This window comes from Citrus sinensis, chromosome 2 (genome assembly GCF_022201045.2).
Source record: "Citrus sinensis cultivar Valencia sweet orange chromosome 2, DVS_A1.0, whole genome shotgun sequence".
Classification (NCBI taxonomy): domain Eukaryota; kingdom Viridiplantae; phylum Streptophyta; class Magnoliopsida; order Sapindales; family Rutaceae; genus Citrus; species Citrus sinensis.
The window spans coordinates 25186280-25207440 of record NC_068557.1 but is presented as its reverse complement, the minus strand read 5'-3'; the positions used below and the strand labels follow the sequence as shown (position 1 = coordinate 25207440).

Below are 21161 nucleotides of genomic sequence, written 5' to 3'. Positions count from 1 at the left end.
TTTAATATTTTTGTTTAAATTATTATTTAAAAATTATATTTATCTCATATTATTAACTTTTATTTTATGTTGATGATTTTTTGTTATAAGAAATTGTAATTTTAAGTCACATTATCTCAATATTATAGAGAGCCTAAATATATATTAGTGAAATTAAAAAAAAAAAAAGAAGCTAGTGAATAACAGACGTTTTTTTTTTTCCTTTTAATATTAGTGACAGACTATTGAGCACACATAACACTTGCATTAGATAAAAAAAAAACATTTTATTGTAGTAAGAATACTTCCTCTATCAAAATTTCTTTTTCCGAAACCCAACATCTAAATTGGATTTAACGCTTCCAATATTTTCCCTTACTCAATTATCAAAACGTTTTTCACCGCAAGCGAGATTCTGAGAAATTTTAAATAATTGATAAAACTAGAGATATTGATTAGGGGTGGGCAAATAATTTGACTCGATCCAAGAAATTTAAGTTTAGATCATATGCAGATGAAAATTACAACACGATTGAATTGTGATTAATCTGATCCGATTAAAAAATACGATCAAATATATATTTTACTCGACATGACCTGATCAGACAGTAATAATTTATTTTAATTTTTATTCATTTGATTTTAAAGTAGTGGTTTTCATTTTTTGTTGAAAAAGGGTAAAAAAAAACTAAATCGAGATAATTACATTAATGTGATGTTCTAATAACTAAAGTAATTTAAAAAAAAAACTCAAAATAAACAAAAAAGGCTCAAAAATACCCATAATTCAAATATTGTCTGAATCCATTCTAATTAACCTAAATCGAATTGTCAAACCCTATTCGATCCACAGATAATCATAACCCGATCTGATTTGAACACAATTTGAATTGTCAATCCAATTCCATCCAATTCGAAATATATTTAGATTAGACTAGATCAATCAGATTATAAATTCAAATTAAATTTGGATTACTTTTTTTTCAAATCAAATTTAATTGGATTTATCCAAACCCAATCCGACTTTGCCTACCCAGAAATATTAATTATTATGCATAGCTATATTATATTCATTTGCACATGATAAAACTTAGAAGGACTCTTAATGTTACGTTGAATATATTGAGTGTGTTAGATTATCTCTAAAAAGTTCTATTAATTTTTTACTCTTGAAATATATATTTATTTATCTATCTGATAAAAATAAGAGTGAAAAAATATGTTATTCTCAGAAAATTAAATGATAATTAAAATATTTTTTTTAATAAAAAATAATAAAATATAAATTAAAAAATAATTTTATAAAATTAAAGAGAGAAAAATATTTTTTATTTAAAAAATATTTTTTAAAATCTTTTAGTAAAACAAATATTTTGATAAACCCGGCCCAATCTGGCCCTGTGCAATCCCTGTCCTCACGCACTAGTGTACTTGAACACCTCTTGACTTTATGCCATGCACAGACCCTACGTTATTACTTTTTACTATCTTCCAAAAGACTTTTTAGTGTGCCCATAAAAAAAGTAGCTGCACACCCCAATAAAAATTATTCTTTGTTTTGAGAATGCTGACTCAATTGAAGCGGTTTCACACAAAACCAAAGCTGGTTTTCAAATACAGCTGGCTTATTTAACAATCACCAACCCTTTTATGTCTCAGACATCCTGGCCCCTTACTTTTGCTTGTCGGGGCTGTAGTTATTTAAGCACTTTATTTATCAACGGAGGGATAAGAACGAGTGGAGGAGACACAACAGGAGAAGCATGAGAAGAAGACTGGACTGGGGGAAGTCTTGGAGATGGGTGAGTTGGGAAAATAATAACTTTCTTCACGAAAGAAAGCAATTTTTTTCCCACACCTCCCATCCCTAAGATTTTCTTCAGTTCCTTCCTCTCTTTACCTGCCTTTCGCTACTGTTTTGGTAAGTTCACTGTTCTCTCCTTCTTCAAAGCCCCCTTTTTTTTCCTCATATATATATATATATAGATATATTTAACACCAAGCGCTTTATAGGCTCAGATCTAGTATTAGATGGATGAAAAAGGTAGTCTATTTGATGATATATTATTTATTTTAAGTGATTAGCAATTGATGTGAGATCTAATCACATTAATATTTGTTTCCATGGGGTGTATATTTTTTTTCCCCCTTGAAATTAGAACATTATAAGCCTTAACTTTTGGTAAGGGTATATCAATGAGTAATATAGAAAGGAGAAAATTGCTTGCTTTTTATATACGTTATTTAATGTTAAAGCATGTATCATTGAAACTCGGAAAGGATCTCTTCTTCTCTTTGGAGGGTGCTGCAAATTTTCCAAACACTAGTTTTAGGATGTTATCATTATAATATCTTACAGCTTCATCCAGCGGTTTTACTGTTAATTTTGCATGTTCCAATTTGGTCGCGGGATACATTTTGCGCTGTAGGATAAGTCTTTGGCAAATATAAAGATGGATACAACTAAAACAAGAATATTATAATGCGTGCCTTTAATCCAACAGGAATATATAATTGTACTCGTGCTATAAACAATCCCCAAATTTTCATCTCAATATGGCATTCATCTTTGTTGTAGAAAAATTGTTGTAATGGTAGATGATTTAGGAGATGAGGTTTTGGTATCGGAGTCTGGTGGGCGATTTTACATAGTTGTTGACTCGTTGGTAGTTTGATTGAATTTTTGGAGATGATATTTATCCAAGGGATGAACTCCACCAGGCAATTTCTTCATTTTTTTTTCACTTGGTCTGTGGGGTCCATGAGTGGGTTACGAATCATTGCTCTTGAAATTAAGGCCAAGCCAATCAGTAATGCCATTTAGCAGTTAGTGCGATTGAGCATGCAATCCATACTTCCAAGTTATTTAATTGTGATTTTTACAGTGGTGTAAGAAATTGTATGCTGGTAATATATGGAATGTAAAATGAATCACTTTCATTCCTCTTATTCCTAAAGTTGATAGGTAATTGCCTTGAAATCAGGCTACAATATTGATTTCATTGCAGCAAACTTAAGAGTTTACCTAATGCAAAGTCCATATCATATGGATGGTTGGTGTCCTTGGCTTTTTGTTGACCTTTTTGATTTTCAACAATCATGAGATAAGGAACATAGTTGCAATGCTGTTTCAGTTGAAAATATAATCAATTATATGTTATTGAGTTTAATCCGTACAATTCCATTTGCAATCCTCTATTTTCATTTTCGAATTTAATCCATGGGATGTGGCATAAATTTTCTGCGGCAATAAGGTATATATGAGAACTGCACTGCAGTCCCAAATGCATCTATAACTTTTTCTAGCAAGTGTGCCATTTACAATATGAAGTTCTCAACTATCTCAAAGTAAGATGATACGCTTGAAAGTGCATCATTGTCTTGCAAAGTGTAACCACTGAATTAAGATTGCGATAATGTGATAATTTTGAAATGGATGCTTGCAACTCCAAGTGCATCACTTTTGAAATTTTCAGGATTAATTTTTTATGTACGTTGCATTATACATGTTGACGCAAACTAGAGAATTAATCTAGATGAGGGTGATATTATAAAAAGATATGAAAAATTAACGTGGTTCGGTCTTTGGCATACGTTTATGGGTGGAGAAAATAAATTTTTTATTAACATTGTAATTCAATTCTCCTCTTTTTTTTTTTTTTTGTGTCACATACTATGAGAGACTTCTGCTTTTATAATCTTCTATAGATAAAATTATTTTCTAACTTAACTCTTTTTAACTCTCCTCTATTCTTTATGATTTTAATTACAAAATATTTTTATCTTTTTATATGTTGTATTTTTGTCAAATTTTATTTAATTTGCTTTTGGATTAAGCAATGATGTGACCCAGCATTACTGCGTTGCCTTCTTAGTGGACTAAGAATTGGTGGCAACTCGCTATTGTGGCTGCGCTGACTCATGGTTACTAAAGGTTTGATGCGATCTTAATAATAGTATTTATACCGCTTCCTACAGACGATGGCAAACTGTTGATGCATATTTTTAGTCAATTAGAGAATTAATTTAGTTGAGGGAGATATAATGAAAAGACACAGAAAATTAACGTTGTTTGGCTTTTGGTCTACGTCCACGGATAGAGGAAATAGATCTTTTATTAAGATCGCGATTACAATTTAACTCTTTTTTTTTACTACTTTTTTTGGGTGTCGCATACTATGGGAGACCTATGTTTTTATAGCCTTATATAGAAAAAGTTTTTTTCAAATTTAAACTTTTTTTTAACTCTCATCTATCTTCTAAAATTTTAATTACAAAATATTTTTATCTTTTTATAGGTTGTATTTGTGTCAAATTTTATTTAATTTACTTATGCCCTAAGCAATGTCCTTCTTTGACTTTTATTTTGTTGGATTTGATTCAATGATAACCTCTTATTTGGATTTTGCTTTTTCTGTGCGGTTCATAATCTAAAATTGGGTCAAGGGTCGCCATGGGTTAGAATCCATGACTTTTGCCATTCTCAACTTTTATAAACCATGATTTCTACTCCTCATTCCCAAAAGACTATGGTTTCTGCTCTCTAGGAGTATGCTTTCTGCTACTTATTCTTGGGGACCATGGTTCTTGCTCCTTAAGGAGCATCACTCTCCTGCTCCCCATTCTTGGGGGACCATAGCTCTTGCTCCTATTCTTGATTATTTTATATTTTCTACAACAATACACATGCTCTATTAAATTCGTGATGTTAGCTTGGTTCAACTATTAAAATCTGTTGTGATGGTTAACATACTCTAAATAAAAATTAAAAAAAAAATTCATGAATGTCTAGGAAATTATACTGATAAGGAGAGTGAAGATGTAACATTTCTGATTACAAATGTGATGCTATTGCTTACACTTGTTCATAGATGAGCAAATAATTAGCCTAAATTCTACTTTTATTCTGGTGGCTGCACCTAAATCCCGAGGCCGGTTCTAATCTGTGCCTTCTATTTTGTTATTGAAGTTGCAGGTTTATGAAGGGAAAGAAACCCTAACGTTATATAAGAGGGAGGGCTTAAGTTACTTGAACGTAATTTACGGTTCTCTCACAGTTATAATACCCCTGGTGGGGCCGGACACTGTAGTTGTGAGAGGGACGCAAGTTACGTTCACGTAACTTAGCGCCAGCCTATATAAGATAGTGAAAAAGTATATTGTGTTTAGTTTTTACGAACATAGAATATTTCTATCATTATCTGATGTGAATATTGATAGAATTTTTGGTTGGTTGGTCGGTGTTGTCAGAGGCGGATGTAGTGTAGGACTAGTGGGGGCAAGCCCCCACTGAAAAAAAAATTTCTTTTTATTTAAAATAAAAATTAATAAATTTTTAAATAATTCCTGTCAGATTATCAAATAATCCCATTCTTTTAGTTTTATTAACCTCATAAAAGAGAACATTTTCAGCAATGAAATTTGTGAAGAATGAATTTCGTAATCGGATGGGAGATGAATGGATAAATAATAATTTGATTGTTTATGTAAAAAAAGATGCATTTAATAGTGTTGATAATGAATTTATTGCACAACGTTTTCAGAATATGAAATCGCGTAAGGAATAATTGTAAATGTGTTATAAAATTTTTTATATTTTTCAAGTTTCAATTTTTATATTTTGTTGTCATTTAATTTAGTCCTTGGTAAATTATTTTTTTAGATCCGTCAATGGGTGTTGTATAGGTAATTGATTTTTGTCTCAAGTTTTAAACGTATAGCCACTTTCAAATTCCATTTTGCGGTCTAAAATATTTGGTCCTTTTTTGAATGTCAGTTAGTTCGTCCTTTAGACGTGTGTATTCTGCAATTGTATGATTTGGACGCGGCTCGAAGTGTAGTCACTATATCGAAAAAATAAAATAAATAATTTGATTGCTTAAAAAGTTAGTTAAGCAATCAAATTGCTTGCTTAGGGTCGAAGTAAAAAATTATACAAATTTGTATAACGACAAACTAAATAGTTATGCGGCTCGGCTGAAGCCGCACGGCTGTAAGCAAACTATCAAGCATATCCGTCAAAATAAATTTTATAACTCCGAAACGATAAAATGGAGAATTGAAACTTGACGCGGAGAATGAGGCATATCTCCATGACTGCATATTTAAAAGAAGCCCACGTGCCCCACCAACCTTCTAATATTTTTTTTTTTGGTTAGAGGTTCCAAACTTTTATTTTAACTCGTGCAATTGCGATATTGCATGTACGTCAGCAAAAGTAAGAATCTTCGAATAAGATTAGAAGGAGAAAGGTGGCAATCTGGTTAAAGACTCATTTATTCTCTTCAATTGGATACAAATTAAGTAAGTTTGGGTTTGAAAAAATTAATTTATTTAATAAATAGATGAATTTGATTTAATTCGTTAATTAAACTAATCGAATCCGAATATAAAAATATTGATTCGTTTAAGATTCATTTAATAAATAAGTCGTAATGGGTGATAAATTAATACGATTTCATTAGTTTAAAATTCGCTCATTATTTGTTTAATTAAATTACTTATTTATTCTTAAATATGTATGAAAAATTTTAAAATTTGAAAGCCAATATAATAATTATAAATGATAATAAGTTTGTAGTTTGTAGGATGATAAATCTGTGGTCTTTTTATGTTTATTTTGTTTAATTTTTTATTATTAATTATATTTTTATAAATAAATTCATATTTAATTTGGTTCATTATGGATTCGTTATAGCATAAATGGATAATAAACGAATTCAAACTCGATTCAATTCGTTATTAATTATGTTAAACGAATGAAATGAAGTGAATTGAATATTCGTTTAATAAACAAATTGAATCCGAAATATGATATTTCAATTTGTTTAATAAACGAATTGAATTTGAATCAGTGAAATTTTGATCCAATTTGTTTACTATTTAATTCAAATACAATTCGTTTGTTTGTTTTGTCGCCCTGCGGAAGTGTTTCATAAACAATTTTTCACAGTGATAAGTGATAACAAACTTCTAAGATTTCAGAAATCTCTCACTTAAGTCCTCTGTATTTTATTACCTTATCAACAGTTAAAGAGGACCTGGATAAGAAACTCAACTATTAACGTCGGTTGCCTGACTGCTTACATATATTCACTTGCGTCTTCACCAACAAAGAAAGGGAAGGTAGAGAGGGAGGGGGGATTCTTGCTCAGTTGCTTGGGCGGGTTTTTTGACTCCCTCTCAATGAAACCTTTATCAATATGCTTTCTTGGCATTGTTTACTCTTTGGCATGTGAAATTCTTGTTTTGTTTCAGTGATAAAAGTGAAAGGGAGAGAAAGAAGCCGGGAATTTTTTGTACCGAGCAGCTTGGACGGGACTAAAGCAAAGATGATTTAATTTTTTTTATTTAAAAAAAAAGTGCTTTTCCAAGATGACTAATTACCTAAACTTGTAGGAAATGTTTCGGCATGTTGTTTATGGCAAGACTATTTTGGATGTGAACTAAGCTTTTATGTAAGCTATTTGATGGATGGTTTCTCTTCTTTTTCATGTCAGTTGGTCAGTGCTCTGTAGCAAGACGCACTCGCAATGTGGCACCATTTTATGAGAGACTCGATTGTACTTGAAGGCTTGCGAAATGTTCTTTATGGCTGAATGATAGTACTAGTTTTCTTCCGCAAATGAGTGCGCTTGAATTTCTTTATCGTTATTGAATTAACTACTGACCCATCTGTATCTTCATGTTTGTAATTTGTTCACACCGAAGAAGCAGTCTGAACTTCAGCTATGAGATATGCCTGCTGGTTGAATCATTGCTTTGCTGGGACTGGGAAGGTTCTGCGCTACCTGAGTTTTTGTTAATGAAGTTGCCGATGGAAGCAAATATCATGTTTTGATTGCAATAAAATTACATATGCTTATGTGCAAAAGTATATATTGCAATTTGCTGTGACCGCATAAGTTCCCCACAGAGCTAGTAGTGTTCTGTAATAAATATCTTATGTTTGTGACGGGAGAGAAAAAGCACTTTCCGCTAGAAGGAGGGCTTGAACCTCCGACCTTGTGGTTAACAGCCACACGCTCTAACCAACTGAGCTATTCCAGCTTTTTCGTAATTGTTATTTTTCGTATTTTTATTTTAACTTTTTCTGCTTCATCTATTAAATCATGATACTAGTAAGTTAGGAGTCATTAGTTGCAATAAAATAAAAATGCAAGATAATCACAATATGAAAAATGAAAATAAAAATAACAACGGTAATTTAACATATCTCCTTGTGCATGTTATAAATTTTTGTCTAAATTCACGTTGAGTTTCCTTAGATTCTTAACTGTATTTTTAGTTGGTCGTTCACGTGTATAACTGAATGATTTAATATATATAAATGTTGGCAGTTGACTAATTTAGAAGAAATCAAATGGTATTCAAAATCTTATTTATTTGAAAGTGTTATTCTGTTTCTTTTATATAAAAGTTAGAAGTAATCATGACATATTCATATCGGAAGTAGGCATATACTCTTATTTCTATCATATTTATTTATTAAAAATAAAAAATTCATTATTTCAAGAGAGTACACATTCAAAGATAACAATTCAGATGTCGTGACAATTCTTCCATACAAAATTACCACAGCATCTAAGCGCATATTTTGCTAAAACATTTGCTTTCTTAAATAAATATGACAATTCCTGAAATCTAGCTTTGCAAAATTAAACGTTGTAAATCAGTAATAACCCAAAACAACTCACTACGAGTACTTTGATGACCCAACACAGATTATATGACTAGCAAATAATTCAATTCAACAATCCGTGGAGTCAAATCAATCTTCCTATCCATGCCGCCATAAGCAGTGCTGCATGATTTCCTACTTCTATTACATTTATTTATTTATTATGTACAACATTATTCTTCGCCTAAATTGTATATATTCCGTCAAAATTAAACCATTGACCTAACAATTAAAATTAAACGCACGAATTCAAAAATCAGTAAGATGTCTTTTCATAATAAACTTTTAAGAATAAGATGGTTGATTTAATTTTGAAAGCTTGTCGAAAGAATAAATTTCGTATTCACATGTGGCCCTCAATTTCTTTCCCCGCGGCCCACCTACTCTTTAACTTTTCTCCTAACTAATTACGTTTCAGTATTTCACCTGCTACCAATAACCACATTAATTTTTTTTTTAATTTCTTTTTTTGAAAAAAGCAACATTGGATCCAATGTAGAGGCGTGCGTGTTATCTCAGTTGCTCTGTTTTTTAACTCTTTTATAATTTTCTTTAGATCGCCGTATATTGCCAGATTGACGCCCTCGAAACGGCTCAAATCAAATGGCTTGTGCTGGGCTGGGTTGGGCCCCATTTTTTAATTTTGTGTAATTTTCTATTTTGAAGCTGTAAATATTTCGAGGCTCATGCGCCGCTCTTTGTCCGCCAATTACTAGACAGCGAATGGACAAATGGCACTTTGTGGGGCTCCTCTTGTATTTATTGGCTTAATCCTTAGATTAGGGGCCTCCAGTATCCAATGATTGATTATTTTTTCATTAATATCCATAATGAGTACCCACCCACACTTTAATTTTGCTTACAAGTATCTTAAACAAAAGTTTTTTTTTTCTATTTATCAAAATCATCATTTTTTATTATTTTTTTTCCCACTTTAGCATTGGCAAATCATTTGTACGATTAGTTGCAATAAAAAATTAATTAAATTGTTAGATAATTAAGGAAAATAAAATTAGTTTCAACTTTGTTTATCCTTTTATTTTTTTAAAAAATAAATAAAAATTAAACTTACAACCACAGAAGTAGTGTTACTCTTATTTCTTCAAAAAAAAAATTGGTATTATTTGGATGGACTGCTTTTTTTATTTTTTAAAATACGCGCGTTCGCGCATATATTTTCACCAATTTGTCATTTTTACGAAAGAATGGTGCTGTGATGAGGTAATCACAGTGTCCCATTGACAAAAATTGATCACGAGAACAAACGGACGGCTGAGATTCAATAGCAAAAAAGAAAGTGGAGCACTTAAAAAAGTTTGAAAACTGGGATGTTTAGTCATGAGTCCTTGGTATTCGTGTAACGGATCCCACTTAAAATTATTGCTCCATCATAGGTGAGAAGTGAGAACAACAGGAGTCAAACTTTCAAAAGATTTTGGCCAAAAAAATACAAAATGGATTGAATTTGAACGATTGAATCATACAAAAATCTAATTTATTTATTAAAAAATTACACAATATTTCCTACAGTTCCTACTATTTATGAGTTTTTCTAGTAAACCTAAAAGATTACCCCAGAAAAATTGCTAATTAGTTTTCGGGGTAAAAAAATGACGACATTATTAGCCAACTCTCAATAAAATTAAGGAAAAAATTATAGTACAACTGTGATACAGTGCTACAGTTACACCTAGTCGTTAGATTCTAATGGACCCTACTCATCCAAGTGGATCCAACGATTGGATGCAACTGTGGCACGGTACCACAGTTGCACCGTAGCCGGACCCTAAAGTTAAAAAAAAAACTTACTTGCCTGGAAGAGACTCTAATACTAATAGTTAGCATGTTGATATTAAAACAATAAAGGCTATGCAACAAATTTCTCATTTCTCATCTCAGTGTTTAATTTATATTGGATGTGTTAACAAATAATTAGAATTTTCTCTCATCTTGATCCTTATTTGGATTATCCCTACCCATCTAAATTCTAATCTAATTCAAGTTAAAGTTAAGGTGAGAATTAAAAGACGATAATGACAGTCCACCAAGTTATGGCGCAAAGACAAGAGTGAACAAGAAAAAAAGAGAAAGAAGAAAGAAATGTAAGCGCTGACTTATGATCCTATTAGACTTTGTGCACATATATCTTTCTTTGTTTTCTTGTCATGGACAAATCTATAGCAAGTTGATTCGCGTTAGGCTGTTAGCCCCATTTGTTTTAACTTTTATTAGTTGCTCCTTTAATCCTAAAAGGATGTTTCCATGTCGAAAATTATTTAACATCTATATCCAACCAAAAAGGTAGACACAAATATAAAAGATCTAATGGGCATGGCAATTATTTCTCGAATTCAAAAGATATGTGTCCCACTTCATTTTGACAAAATGTAACGTCCCCTTTTTTTTTTTTTGTAACTTTTAATTGTAAAAGATGGACAATTCATCGTGCATCATGGAAAATTGAAAACGAGTTCTCTTTGAAAATGAGAAATTACTTGAGGTTACTAGAGATCAATGATTACTCTATATCAATTAAGGATATACCCGAATCATTACTCCTTGGGCTGAGCATTACAAAATGAGAATAGAAACAAAGCGGATCTATAGATGCATATATAGGTTTAATTTTATTAACCATACATCATGTTCCAATCAATGGAATAATTTAAATCATTATGATTTCAACCTATGTTTCATGTATAAGCTTTAGATGAAGTTTAAATCTGCAGTATTTAATAATTATTATTCGTCTTAAAGAAAGAAAAAACTTTCTTTTCTTTTCGATCATATCAACAATAATATGTCAAAAAGAGCATGCTTGTTGAGTTGGAAGTCAAGACTCAAGCACCTCACCACCTAACGCAGCGTTGATTTCATACTAAAGTTGATAGATAGTTTAACGCAAAATTGAAACCAAAAAAAGATACATTATTGACTATTGCATTTGGAAATTATTATTATTATTCTTATTTAATGCAAGTTTGTAATATAATCTTCTCCTGCGGTAGGAAGCATGGAACTCATTAAAGCAAATCCTAATGAATATAAAAAATTCAACAAAGCTGGACTTAATTAATAGTTCGTTAATTATTAATTAGCCAAGGAAAGCACCATTGCTATGGGGCAGCCCAGCTCATAATCTTTGTAGATTATACATAGTTCAGGTATGAATGCATGTAAGGTGCTCTTCAAGAAGGAAAACAATACAAATATTTTCAAGATTAAAATAATTAATTTAGACTTTATCTTTGTTTGGGAGGGATACTGTTTGGGACAAATGCGTCGAAGGGACCAGGAATGACGAGCAGACATCTGATGGCGGAGTTCTGCGAACCGGTGTGTTCCGTTAAAGCCTGGCGCGTGGAAGAACAGGAGCAGAAACATCCTGCTCGTCCACGATGTTGTCGTCCGCGAGGCCAATTCCTATAAAAGGCATGAGGCCATTCCGGCTAGAGATCGAGAGGCGAGGAGACCCGGTCGACGGCAGTTGGCAAGACGTGCTCTCCAGCACGAGAATCTAGGCACAACAGCCACGCTTTCCCCAGAACCGCGACGTAACACGCAAGGTCTCACAGAGCCGTGGCAGCCACGCTTTCCCCAGAACCGTGGCGTAACACGCAAGGTCTCACAGAGCCGTGCCAGCCACGCTTTCCCCTGAACCGTGGCGTAACACGCTAGATCCCATGTTTTGCCCATAACGCAGCAGTTGGAGTCCCATACCGCCTCGAAAAGAGCGGAAGACTGAGATTCAGAGGAAGCCTATAAAAAGGTAGCCAACGAAGGTAAAAGGGTTGGCATTCTTGAGAAAAGGGGGAGAAAACCACAAGAAACGCCATAAGACCTGTGGCAAGCTTTTCCCGAACCTTCATATCTGACTTGAGCGTCGGAGGGTTTGCGCCGGGAAAACAACCGGCGTACTCTGACTTATCTGTGTACGCAGGGACCTCCGGAGAAGAAGACTGGCGAGGAGACCTCCTGGTAGTGACGAAGTTGATCGAGCAGAGATCCTGATCGTAGAACGAGGAGAACCGGAATCTCGCATCAACAATCTTCTTACTTAAAAAAAAAAATTCCGCAGTAATATTCTAAAAATATTCGGCTTTCGCTACTAAATAATTTTACAAGTATATATATATATATTTTGGGATGATATTTGTACAAGTTTAATACTATATTCAATCATCTTGTAACATGCATAAGGATTAAGGAAGAAAGTGGAAGATTGTCTGTTTCCAATACCAAATATGCACAAGACTCTAGGTGATGACTAGCCATACGTTGCATTGCACTATCATCTACATCTGCATTACCCAGCTCTCAATAATAAGGTAATAAAACTAAAAAGTTAGCCATGAAGACTTTTGTCTGGAGACTAGAGCTTAGTGAAAATGGGTGAAATTATAAATATACAAAGAGCCAGTGCCAGGTTCACCGTTCACACGCACAGACAAACAAACCCCATCAATGGCCAAGCCACTTTTTAATTTCTCCCTCATCCATGAGAATAATATGAAAACTCCCAAGAACCTAGGAAATCGAGTTAGTGGAGTTTTTTGCATTCCCCACAAACATGCCCTTAACCCCCAGCTTGGACCAATATTTTCAACATTCACTTTTAACAAAAATAAATAAATCAAAATAATTTTAATTTTTAGAGATATAATTAGAAAAACAACCCACTCACATTACACCAAAAAGCTACTAGCTAGTTTCGCCTTTATATACGACCCATCATGTCCCCTTAGCCCTCTATATCCACCACATTCTTTTCTTTTCTTTTCTAGCTAGTACTTAGCACTTCGTTTTAGAGCTCATAATGCACAATTTATCTTAAGCATATTGACTGACACTATAGTTCTTTTCACTAAAGGTCATATGTCAACGATGCTCATCAAGGCTCGCCGCCACGGTGGCTGGGGTGTCTGGTGGCGAAGGAGGTGGAGGCACGGTCGAAAAGGGTTCTTTAGTAGATATGGACGGTAGCTGATGGCACAACAACACACAAACAACATGCTTTGCAATTGCGCTCTCCCGAGTTTCTAGCCTCTAGAGGGGGCAGAATTGGGAGAGCGGCATTATTGCATTGCGGGGAATTGAGGGTAGCGGTCCGATTTTACTTTTAACTTCTGTTGTTTTTAATTTAGTTTCCTTGTTTTTGTTCCATGTTTAACCTTAGCTTGTTTTGTTTCTTTTACATATATGTCCTAATTAACTAGTGCTTTTTTTTTCTTTTGGGTTGTTAATGTTATGAACATGGGATGTAAGGGATGCATACAAGGTAGCGAGCTAGGTTGTGATTTGTTTTAAGTAGGGATCTCGAATTGTTACTGGGTTTGGACTTCGGATTTGTTTGTAATGCTGCTGGGCATGCATCTCTTACACCTATCATGTACTTTGCTTTTGTTATGAATTCAAGATAAAGAAATGACTTTAGTTTCCTTTATTTTTTTCTTCTTTTTCTCTATTTCACCTCCGGTCTTAACGAGAAGCTCTCATTTCGTTTTGCATAACCGAGACATCTAGTGAGATGATAAAAGAGGTTTGAAGTGCGAAATTTGTTCACGTAAGTGTGAGCTATGCTTGCACAAGCTCACATTCGTTTCATCTGAATGAGATAAGTTGGCTGCCAGGGAATAATTATGCTTTTATTTTGATCCTTTATCGGTTAATGATAAAATAGTTGATTCGTTTTGGGACGACTGAGAAAGAAATCGCATGGCTTTATGGCAGTGACTTGTCGTTTTCAATAGCTAAATTTCTGCATGTGTGGAGTGTGAACGTTAACAATATTTCCAATGCTGCTTTGAATCTGACTTTTCTTCTTCTTCTTATTCTTTATATTTTATTGTCTTTTTACTCCTTTTCTGTTCTTTCTTTTTAAGCAACATCATTTTGGTTATCTGCACTGGAACAGAGTCATCGGAGACTTTGGACTTCTAATTTTCTTGACTTGAAATGGTCTCAAAATCTTATCATTATCTTCATTACAAAAATTCTATTTGGATTTGTGATCCCTCCAAGCGTTAATTATAAAAAAGCTATACTGGTTAAAGAATTTTGATCAAGGGCGCGCGATGGATTGCGTGGTAAATTTTTTTTTTTTTTTTGATTAAAAGGGGCTCAAGCAAGCGAGCTAAGCGGGAACAAGGCGGGGTTGAGACACCCCAAATAAGTCTTGTAAAATAATTGAGTAAATACCCACAGGCGGGCTAGAAAATAAATGCAAACCATGAGGGTGTGAGAGCGCTATATTCGCCATAAAATCTGCCGTCGAATTTGCTAATATGGGTGATGTAAATCCGCCAATTTCTGCTAACTAACTCCTGAACAGCCGCAACCAAAGTATAGAATTCGTTAGGCACAATCACCTGCTTCGAGATCATTTGAGTAACACAAAGACTATCCACTTCAACCAAAAGACATTTGATGCCAGTATCCCAAGCTATACGTAGTCCTTGATACAATCCCCAAAGCTCAGCCATGAGCACCGAACTTTCTCCAATATTCAAACAAAATCCAGAAATCCAGTGGCCGACCGAGTCTCGAAGAATTCCCCCAGCTCCTGCACCTTCAGATTTTCTACAAGACCCATCCGTGTTCAATTTACACCAAGGCCATGGAGGTGGAATCCATCCAATAAAAATTTCCTTTCGCCGCGGCTGCTGGCTAATGTGAGAATTATTAAGTTTATGGATTTCGTTGGCTCTAGCCGTAATATCTAAATAGATTGTTGAGCTGTCCGTTAACTTCCCATCCACCATAAAATGATTTCGCCAAAACCATAATCTCCAAATCGCTACGCCGAAGATACACTCCCAAGTAGATGGAGAATCAATTTTCCACTTATTTTGTAGATTAGCAGTAATCCAATCACGTAATGTAGACTGGAAAAAGGACAGATGATTTCGAGCTGGTACCAACCGAAGCCAAACCCGCATAATGCACTGGCAGTCTCTCAATACGTGGATAACATCCTCAACTAGTGCCCCGCACCGATCACAACCTACTGAAATAGGAATATGCCTCCTGGATAGCTCTTCCTTGGTTTTCAACTTTGCATGCAGAGCCTGCCAAAGGAATATGCGAACTGCTTGCGGCCCCTTCCAAGTCCATGCTAGCTTCCATGCAGTATCAGTATCATTTGAATCCAGCTGACATAGAGCCTCATATGCCGAGCGAACCGTGAAGTTGCCTCTTGGTTCATACCGCCAGAAGAGTTTGTCTACACCAAGCAAATGATTAGGAGGCATTACCGAAGCTATTTGCAGCAGAACAGAGTTGGGAAGTAGATGTTCAAAGGCTGACCAGTTCCAGTCTCCATGCTCGTTTAAAAATTCACTTACCGTAGCTGTAACCAGCTCTTGAGGCACAGGGTGAATAGCTAGATTAATTAAAGGGCCTTGTTTAGTTGCCCAGCAGTCTAGCCAAAAGCGAGTTCGAGTTCCATCACAGACAGCCCAACGAGCTCCCATCATGGTAGCTGACCATGTGTTCCTTATGGCCCTCCAAATTCTCGTACCTTGTTTATCAGGTAATGAAAGCGGTAAATGTCTATGATCTAACCCATACTTTGAACAAACAACCTTAACCCAAAGCTTGTCAGAATTCGAGACCACTTGCCAGCTCAACTTCATCAACAATGCCTGATTCATCACATCCATGTTCTTAAACCCCAGGCCACCTTTTGTTTTCGGCATACAAATTCTGTTCCAACCCACCATGCTCATCTTGTGATTTTTCGACTTCCCATCCCAAATAAACCGACGGCAAGACTTCTCAATCTTTCCGCGCACTGAAGCCGGAAGTAAGGTCGTTTGCATTGCATAGATTGGCATTGCTTGGAGTACCGAATGGGCCAAAGAGATTCGGCCAGCTAAGGATAAGTGTGCTGCATTCCAGCTCGTGAGCCTCTTATCCACCTTGTCAAGTATCGTCTGATAAGTAGCTTTATTCACCCTTGAATGGAGAAGCGGCATTCCAAGATAGCACCCCAAGTCCTTTGTAACCGAATACCCCAAAACATCACTGAGCAGCTGAGCATCTCGTGAGACAACATTTTTGGAAAAATAAATTTTAGTTTTTGACTTATTGACCTTCGCCTCCGAGCTTCGGCAATAATTTTCCAGCACTGCCTCTATAGTAGAGGCTTGATCCATTGATGCTTCGGCAAAGAGGAGCAAGTCATCTGCAAAAAATAAGTGCGTTAGTGGAGTTCCATGCTTGGCCAACCGAATAGGCTTCCAGTTACCATCCCTCACAGCTTGGGTTATTCCATGACTCAACCGCTCAATGCAAAGAACAAAAATATACGGCGACAGCGGGTCTCCCTGACGGATTCCTCTCCCTAGGGCAAATTCAGTTGTAGCCTCACCATTCCACAAAATACTCATTCGAGCCGACGTTACACATTCCATGACAAGCCTAGATAACTGAATTGGAATGCCAGTTTTTTGAAGAGTATAAAAAATAAAGTCCCAATTAAGCCGATCGTAAGCTTTTTCCAAATCCACCTTGATAGCCATAAACCCTTTCTTCCCTATTTTCTTTCGCATGGAATGAACCACCTCCTGAGCAACCACAATATTGTCGATAATATGGCGGCCATGTACAAAGCTAGTCTGATGGGGGCCTATGAGATCAGGCAACAACGCTTGCAGACGGTTAGCAATAATTTTCGTGACTGTTTTATAAGCAACTGTACACAAACTGATGGGCCTAAACATACTTAGGCTAGTAGGGTGTTCCACTTTAGGAATTAATACCACCAGGGTAGAATTGATCTCCTGGGGAATTTTACCCGAATTAAAGATATCAGCCATAAACTTACTAAAAGAAGGCCCAACAACTGGCCATTGAGACTGGTAGAAGATGGCATGTAAGCCATCGGAACCTGGAGCTTTGAGGGGCTTCATGCTAAAGACTACCCTTTTAATTTCCTCCTCCAACACTGGGTCAACAGTACTCTCCAAATCATAAGCAGTCAAAACTGGAAAAAAATTCGGAACCTGATATCTTTGAGGAGATACCGCTTCACTTTTATATAGCGACGAAAAATACCCAATTGCATGATTACGGATTTCTTCCTCGCTATACATCCAGTTTCCCGAACTATCTTGAATGGCTTCAATTCTATTTCTCCGTCTTCTTGCTATGGTTTTTTGGTGGAAGAAATTAGTGTTCCTGTCTCCGTGTAAGAGCTCATCTTTCCTAGATTTTTGCCACCAATAAATTTCCTCTTGCCTCATCACCATTTCCAGCTCGTTCCGTAGACTAGCCTCTAACCGCTCAAGCCCTCGGGAGTAATAACCTTCTAAAGCTGCTTGAATCCCATTTATTCGAGCCATTAGTCGTCGTTTTCGCTGAAAGATATTCCCAAAAACCTCCTTGTTCCAGTCTTGGACTGCCTGGACAAAATGGGACGCCGCTTTACTATAATGAGCTTGGGGATCCCACACTTTCTGCACAAAGGAATTGAATTGTTCATGAGTCAGCCAAGGTGCCAGAAATCGAAATGGCCTAGACCCCCGAGATCTTGAAACTACTTTCTCGAAGCGAACCAGAACTGGCCTGTGATCTGAAGCAACCTTCGGAAGGTGGAGCACAGAATTGTCTGCAAATTTTGTTAGCCAATCACTATTACAGAGAGCTCTGTCAAGACGCTTAAACAAAAGTCCACGAGCCCAGGTAAACCGAGGACCTTTAAATTTTAGATCAAAAATCTTATGCTCATCAAACCATTGTCGAAAGATGCCGCACACACCAGAACTTCGCGTAGCACCCCCCTGCTTTTCAGAAGCATACAAAATAGAATTAAAGTCCCCCCTATTAGCCAAGGCCCTTGAATCGACATAGCAATGCTATCCATATGCTTCCACAGCTGTCTCCGCCACAATGGGTTTGGGCTTGCATAGACCGCCGTTCCCCAAGACACGAATATATTATTCCGACATAATTTAAAGTGAATGAACTGCCTATGATTCAGCAGTACCTCCACCTCTATAAATCTCTGCCAAAGGAGCCAAATTCCACCAGAAAATCCCTCTGCTTCCACTCGGTGAGAGTGTTCGAAACCACAAGTCTTTATGAAATCATCAGCTTTTACCCCACTAATGCGAGGCTCCATCAAAACCACCATAGATGGATTATAATTTTTAATAATTGTCCTGAAAGAGCGCCGAAAATTAGCCGAAGCTGCCCCTTGGACATTCCAATACATAATGCTAATCGTCATGAAAAAAGCAAAAGCAAAATAATGAAACGTTGGCACCTTATTAGTGCTGGCCATCCACTACAGGCATCAACGCCAAAGGCGTCTCCTCAATCATCGAGTCCTCTTCATCGGACATCACCTCCCCATCATTATCGCCCATATATACAGCCGGATGTGCTTGGGCACTGATATCATTTGTGCTGGCCACATTTTGATCGTCTGGAGGGTCAGACGAATGTTCATAGTCTGGTCCCAGCCGCTCATTATGCTCACTGACTGCTTCCCCTACACTCATAGCAGGAAAATTTTGGGTAGCACAAAAAACCGCCGTGTGCTTCCTTGGGTCCAGGGTTGTAACAAGAGGGGAGGCTTGTAGATGCCCAGGGCTAATCTGAGGGATGAACCTTAAGTTGGTCTGGGGGTTTGCATGGATAGGAAAGTTTGTGTTCTCCTCACTAATATTGAAGGTACTCTGTTGGAAAGGGTTTCGGGTTGGGTTCTTCCTCTGAGATTTTGTGGTTACAGTTGTGTTTTGTTGCTTACGTCGAGCCGGAACTGTTGTTCTATCTTCATGGTTGGCTTTGAATATCTGGTGATGATTGGCGGGGGTTGGTTGATGAGAAGTGGAGGGGTTATCTTTCATAACTGCATGGAAGGGGTTCTCGCGGTCATCCGTGGCCTGGTCCAGTATTTGGAATCTGGACAAAACGTTGCCTGTAGTCTCACGGTTCCTATGAATGCTGTTGTTCATGTCCTTGCCATTGGAGAATTTCCGACCTTTCCTCGTAGCTATCATCCATGGTCCAAACGGCTCAGCAATACTGGCAACATTGCTGTGATCTTCTGGTTGGATCGGTGCTTCCTGACGCTGCATATTTGGTTGTGGTTGTTCCCCTTCTCCAGAATTGTTCGCCGAGCTTGAATCCTTGCAGTTGCTGCTGCTATATCCGTATCTACCACATGTGAAACAAATCACTGGCAGCCCCTCATACTCAACCTTCTGTATCCTGCCATCCAGCACAAACTGAGACACAAGGGGCTTGGCCAGGGAGAGACTAACTGCTAGCCGGGCAAATCTTCCACGGGCTGAGGATGCTGTATTTGAATCAATTTTAATCACTGTACCCACCAACTGTCCGAGTTTCTGAAGAATCTGCTGGTTATAAAAATGGACAGCGAGTCCATGTAGCCGAATCCAAACATTAACTCGATCCATCTCTGTTTTATTAACATCAAAAGAAGGCGTCCAGGGCTGCACCGTGAGATAGTGTCCCATGATGATCCAAAGGCCTTTTGTAAGTGCATCAATAGCATCACTAGCCGACCGAAATCGAACCAGGAAATAGTTGTTGTCTAGGTCTATCACCGAATAACTCATTGTTGTTTTCCACATGGTATTCAATCTCATACAGAGAGTTCTATATCCGATTGTTCGTCCCCGCAGCTTCACTATCACCGAATTCTTCCATGGTGCACATAACTTCTCATGAACCCTATCCGAGAAATATATGGATGGTAAAGGACCATCTTTATTCTCAATCACATCTCCTTCCTCAAACTCCCATTCCATTGTTTCACCACCATAACCCTTCTCCGTTACTCGCGATGAATTCACGAGAGTTTCCTTATACGAGCCTTGCACAGGGGAGTCATTAGCAACCTCCTCATCACGAAATCGTGCTTTCTTAGTTGTTCTAGTTTCCCTGAACGGCGGAGGGAAACTTCCTCCATCGCTAGGGTTTTTTCCACGTCCGGGTTTTTCGGAGCATTCCATTTGCGTGGTAAATTTTTATTAGCAGAGTTGTCATAGTTGAATAGGCAACGCGTCTCGTTCCGCACTTTATCAAACCTAAGGTGGTGTTTGGTTGGCAGGAGAGGAAAGGGGAAAGGAAAGTAATTTAATTTTTTTTTTGATTTACCATAATTTATAAGAATTTAATTTTTATTAGAATTAAATATACATTATAATGTGGAATTTAGATTCCATACCAAAGAGTGATGAATTTCAATTGCTCCTCTATTGGAAGCCAAAACATATAAAATTACCCCTTAAGTTTTTTATTAACTTGTTTAATATTATCAAATAATTATTATTTACAATTTTATTTTATCAATTTAATATTGCAGATAATTAATTTGTATTAGTAAAAGTTAAAGCAATGATTTAAATAATTTAATAAAATCACTTTATTTATTTTATTAATTTTAAAAAATAAAAATTTATTTAACAGTCACCGAACCACCATGCTGCCGTCGCCGGACCGCCACCTCAGCCGCCCACAACCGCGCATG

General features: G+C 36.3%; 1 protein-coding gene, 1 long non-coding RNA gene and 2 other non-coding genes across 4 annotated transcripts; 2 read left to right on the top strand and 2 right to left on the bottom strand.

Moving 5' to 3' along the window:
- The first annotated feature begins 1630 nt into the window (after positions 1-1630).
- On the top strand, positions 1631-8059 carry LOC112497325 (uncharacterized). Its single transcript, XR_003064117.2, has 3 exons — positions 1631-3327; positions 7479-7583; positions 7690-8059. It is a non-coding gene; the product is annotated as an uncharacterized LOC112497325 (long non-coding RNA).
- On the top strand, positions 1764-1857 carry MIR482F (microRNA MIR482f). The gene has a single exon (NR_129323.1). It is a non-coding gene; the product is annotated as a microRNA MIR482f (primary transcript).
- On the bottom strand, positions 7955-8028 carry TRNAN-GUU (transfer RNA asparagine (anticodon GUU)). The gene has a single exon. It is a non-coding gene; the product is annotated as a tRNA-Asn (tRNA).
- Positions 8060-18930: 10871 nt separating the features above from the next.
- On the bottom strand, positions 18931-20643 carry LOC102629728 (uncharacterized). The gene has a single exon (XM_006469032.2). The coding sequence runs from the start codon at positions 20641-20643 to the stop codon at positions 18931-18933; it is 1713 nt and encodes a 570-aa protein (XP_006469095.2).
- Between the last annotated feature and the right edge of the window lie 518 nt (positions 20644-21161).